Raw genomic sequence first — 4,791 nt, 5'->3', positions numbered from 1 at the left:
GAACCAGCTCCTGGGTCTCCGAAGGCTTTTTTAGGAACAGCTTCACTATAGCAGTCAGGAGGGTGAGCTGCACCTAAGAGAAAGGGACACAGCAGAGATTAGAAAATTCATCCATGCTTTAGCAATATCTCCCAAGACTCAACATCCTTTACTGATATGAAGCTCAAGTCCTGTGCTTTACAACAGCATTACACTATTCTTTGTCAGAGAAACCCAGTACAATGAGACTCAAACCTTGCTTGTTGCAAACCACTTGTGCAGACAAGACCCTGATCAGCACACTGAGATTTATGTGATACTTTTATGCATCTCATCACTATTCCTCTGTACGTTCTGGTCCCTCACAGGGCTATTTCTCAAGAAGTATGCAACATCTAGAAACCCCTCCTGTTCTGTCTCACACTTCCAAGAAGAGGAGTTTGTGAGACAGACAACAGAGCAAGTCCACAGACTCCCAAAAGTTTTATTTTAGCCGAACGCTGAAGTTTTCATTGGGTGGCATTTTCTGACCATTGCATTAATATATAGTCCATCCCTTACATACACTGCACCAAACTCTACAGATAAGATGCACAACACAACTTTACCTGAGTACTTTCATCATGGAAGCCCTCCAAAAAGCTCTCCAACAGCTCGTCTGCGTTGTCAATTCTTTCTGCATACTCGCCCACTATCCAGATCATGGCAGCTCTGGCATCCGGTTCATCCAGGGAATCCAGGTTCTCGCACAGCGTGGCAATGATGCTTTCATACCTGGATTGTCAGAGTACAGGGGGATTACTGGGGTGAGTTTGACCTGTGTTACTCCATCCTGCAGAAAATCCTGCACTGAATTGCAATGTCTTGTATTGCTACCTAACAAGCAGCATTTTCACTCAACTACAGAAGATATTCCCTAGGCTGTTTCTTCCTCCAAGCTGAGCACTAAGATCTCACAGGGTCCTGCAGTTTCGTTAATCAGCAAGATGACCCAGATGGGGAATTCAAGACGAAGCCGCTTCCCACTTCGTTTTGCTAAAGGGAACATTTGATGCAACAGTTCAAACCATGAGTTTGTATCAGATCCTCGCTGGTGTCCTCAGCCTGGTAACTCTAAACTGGATTACACTCCCCCAAAGGCTTTCCTGTATAATAGACAATGCCCCACACTAATTATTGAGCTTCTCCTATTCGGTATCTCTGTCATAGCCAGGCAACGTGTCTGACAGCAGAAACTGCCAGAGAGGTTTGCAGATATCCCCTATTACTTTTTTAGGTGATCACAAAGTCTCTGCTGAAATACATTGCTGTTCTGTAGCTGAAGAGACAAAACCTTATTGCAGAAACACCTTCAAAGAAGCTGAGTGCTGTCCAAGCCAGAGAGAATGCTCGGTGGAGAAAGCCAGCAGTGTTTTGTTCAGCACAATCTGAGTGGGATCTCAGACCTTTCATGGCCTTGTATGTGAGCCTTCCAGAGCAGCCAACCAAAACCAAAGGCCTGATGCTGTAAACTTGCTCAAATTTTCCTTCTGGCATTCTTTAAAAAAAAGCTTTTGATTAAGGCTTATACACAGCATCAATATGGAGCGGTGGGGCAGGAAAAGCTCTCAATTCAAACGAATAATGTGTCGACACAGCATCAATATGGAGCGGTGGGGCAGGAGAAGCTCTCAATTCAAACAAATAATGTGTCAGGCTGACACCTCATCTAGAGCTGATATCTGAATCCCACTGTAGCAGGACCTAAAACCAGAATGGATGCTGCTTTTCAGGAAAAGCAGCCACCTTTGCTTTGGAGCCCTGGTGATCTGCTGAGTGTGTTGTACATTGCTCTGTTCTGACGCTAGCGGAAAAAAACTTCCAGAAGCTTTCCACGACATCCACGTACTTGTTGGGGTACTTGCGGAAGATGTCCCTGATGACAACGATGGCCTCCTGGACCACGTAGTTGACCTTGGTCTGGATGAGGTCCAGCAGGGTGCTCACGCAGCGCTCCGCAGATTGCTGGAGAGAAGAACAGAACCCTACGATTAAAACAAGTTGAAGAAACGCTCCTTCCCAGCCCATGGCACACGCTGAGGAACAAGGTATGCATATGAGGAAGGGCCCAGAGGGGGAAAATAGCTACCAACTCAATGTGTGTGTCCAGAAAAACCCTACAGGTTGACACGTGCTTGTGTATTACAGTGGAGACAGCAGCTCCTGTAAAAAGTAAGGGCTGAAGCAACCATGCCAGTGCATAGCTGGATCCCCACACAAGGCACTAAGAACATTGTCTGTGTTGTTAGTTATATCACTCTTGCTCGCTAGCGGTTGAAAGAGGCCACCAAATGGGCTCCTTTGGACTTGGCTCAAGCTGTGGCAACCAGGGCTGGGAGAGTTTTGCCAGGGACTGCTGGAAGGCAGGAGAAAAACACAACGTCAATCACGCTGCAAGAACAGTGGCAAAAACCAGCTCACACCAGCAGCAGGTTCAGTGCTATCACTAGCAATGTGTGAAGATGCAGCTATAAACAGAAATCCAGCTGTTGCCAATGCAGCTTTCACATTAATTAGTTCAAAACTCTCAGCCACGGGCACTGTAAGATAACGAGGACTGGACACTGGCAGGCTCCAGGAACCAGAACTGGTGTTAGAGATAAAGAATTCAGGGAGGTTTATTCCCATATAGCAGAGGCAGGACTTCACAGGAGCAACCAACTCCAGCACCGGAGAGCCCCAAATGAAGACAGCGATTTGGCTATTAGCAGAGCACATATGAAGCCTCATTACGCAGCTGGTGATTAATGTGAGAGGCAGACTGCTCACGACACTGCCTAGGCAGTCACCACCAGAACATTCATAAAGCATTCGGGATCGAGACAAATATCACAGGGCACAAACATTACCAACGTAGGTGGATTTTCTGATTCAAGTGAGCTAAGAGTCCGTTCACTTTCAGAGCACTTGAAGGCTGGGCAGGAGGAGGAGAAGGAGGAAGAATGCAAATGCCATTTAAGTCCCAGGAATCGGTTTCCTAAGAATGGGCAAAAACCTCAAGACTTGCAGAGCTGGATTTGGGACAAGCAGAGACCAAAACCTCTCGGTGACTGCTTGCCCTCGTGACTCCAGCTGGGGTATCCTACAGACACCGCCTCCAACCTCAGACAGCGGCAATGCTGGCACGGGGATCAGCCACAAGAGGAGACTCCATAAACCAGCATTTGCTCTGTGGTTGCAAGCTGGCACTCAAGGCCATAAGGCTCTCTGCTGAAACTCACACAAACCAGAAAAAAAATCCAATTAAATTGGCCTTAGAGTAAGGAGAGGTATCATGTAAAATTATATGATTGCATGAATTTTTTTCATGATATCTCTTCCTGTAAGCATGGCTTTACAGCTTCTGTGCCACTTTGGAGGCAGTGAAATGGCATCTGGCAGTGTCCTGCTCTGAGCTCTTCTCCTGCTCAAGATTTGATGCCTGTGACCTGGAAGATTCAGCCTTTTCATGGAGACTGACCACAGCCCTGGCTCAGCACAGACTGACTTTGGGAACCTCAAAGTCCATGCAAGCCAGATGCCAACTCTTACCAGTTTCTCCAAAGCTTTCACGAGTTGTTTTAACAAGTGGCCTTGGGGTAAATCTGTCCTAAGCCAACACTACTCTACAAGATCTACAGCATCAGTCCCTGTTTGCAACGAGCAGTCCAGCCTTGTCAGAGCCTACAACGAGCAAAGCTTTAAGAGCTGCAGAATTCGAGGAAAAGCAAATTAAGGTTTATATTTACTTTCTTTAAACACTTTGAAGTGTTATTTTTCCAGGAAGAGCACAACATCCACTTTGAAATATGCAATATTGATTTTTAGCCCAAGAGTCCAACATACACAGCAGAGCAGTCCCTCTCTCTCCAACAAAATTTTCCTGTAACAAAATCCACCTCTGCTCACCCCATCCCTTGTAAACATACTGCTGTGTGAAGTGGACATCCCCAGGGATTGCAGTGCTCTGCAAACTGATGAAAGAGTGCTCCAACCAGAACAGCTCTCGAGTTGGAGTGAGCAAGGACGGCCAACCAACATCAAACTTGCTTTGTTTTGCTGCAGAAACCAAATGAAAGCCCACAAGATTACTGAGGAGCACATGCTCACAGCCATAAGCCTCAATGATTTCTGAGAAGCAGGCTGCTGGCAGAATCTCCTGGAAGCAAGAAAAATCCCCCTCTAATATGGCTCCTTCTGCTTCTCCTTTGCTCCAAAGAAACCCTTCTCTTACTGCATCCACTTCACTTCCTTTTCCCATAGGAGTGGTATTTTATTTCCTTACAATCAAAACCATCCAATGACCTCTTCATCTCATGCTGCCAATGAAGAAACCAATGCACAATCCCCACACACCTTACCTCACACTGTCCAGTCTAGCTACACCACACAGCTTGCTGTAGACATCCTCAATCTACCTCCAAGCCCAGCAAGTCTATCCATTCAAAATCATACTGTTCTGACATCCCCCAGACAGATACGACTGGCAAAGCCTGGGCAAAACCTCTCAGCCTTGCTGTTCGACACGGGTACTGCTTACATTGCCAAAACCAGCACTACCTCCGCTGTTAGGACCATGCAATGCTGCACAGCAAAGGCAATACCACACTTGCTCTACGGCACACGTCACAGCAGACAAGTTTATTTACTGTCTTACTCTTCTAGGAGGGACAATCAGACAAAAGGTAGGATCCTTGAAGGCAGAGCCGAGGTTCCCTGTGAATGCTCATTCATCAACTGCTCCCGCCGGCTGCGCCCTCTGTCAAAAAGCAGATTTCTAAGCCTTGGGAACTT

At 46.7% G+C, this 4,791-nt stretch overlaps 1 protein-coding gene across 1 annotated transcript in view; it reads right to left on the bottom strand.

Moving 5' to 3' along the window:
* The window catches only part of LOC104548375 (AP-1 complex subunit beta-1), a gene marked incomplete at its 5' end in the record, with an annotated part of 54,880 nt that overhangs the window by 42,870 nt on the left and 7,219 nt on the right, over positions 1-4,791 (bottom strand). Inside the window, 3 exons of the mRNA XM_010194380.1 lie at positions 1-73; positions 588-753; positions 1,868-1,983. The exon at positions 1-73 is cut by the window's left edge and continues 44 nt beyond it. Of these exons, the coding sequence (XP_010192682.1) occupies positions 1-73; positions 588-753; positions 1,868-1,983 (355 nt within the window). The remainder of the gene's footprint in view (positions 74-587; positions 754-1,867; positions 1,984-4,791) is intronic.

Source organism: Mesitornis unicolor, unplaced genomic scaffold, assembly GCF_000695765.1.
Source record: "Mesitornis unicolor isolate BGI_N332 unplaced genomic scaffold, ASM69576v1 scaffold14431, whole genome shotgun sequence".
Lineage (NCBI taxonomy): Eukaryota > Metazoa > Chordata > Aves > Mesitornithiformes > Mesitornithidae > Mesitornis > Mesitornis unicolor.
This window is presented reverse-complemented; position numbering and strand designations above follow the sequence as displayed.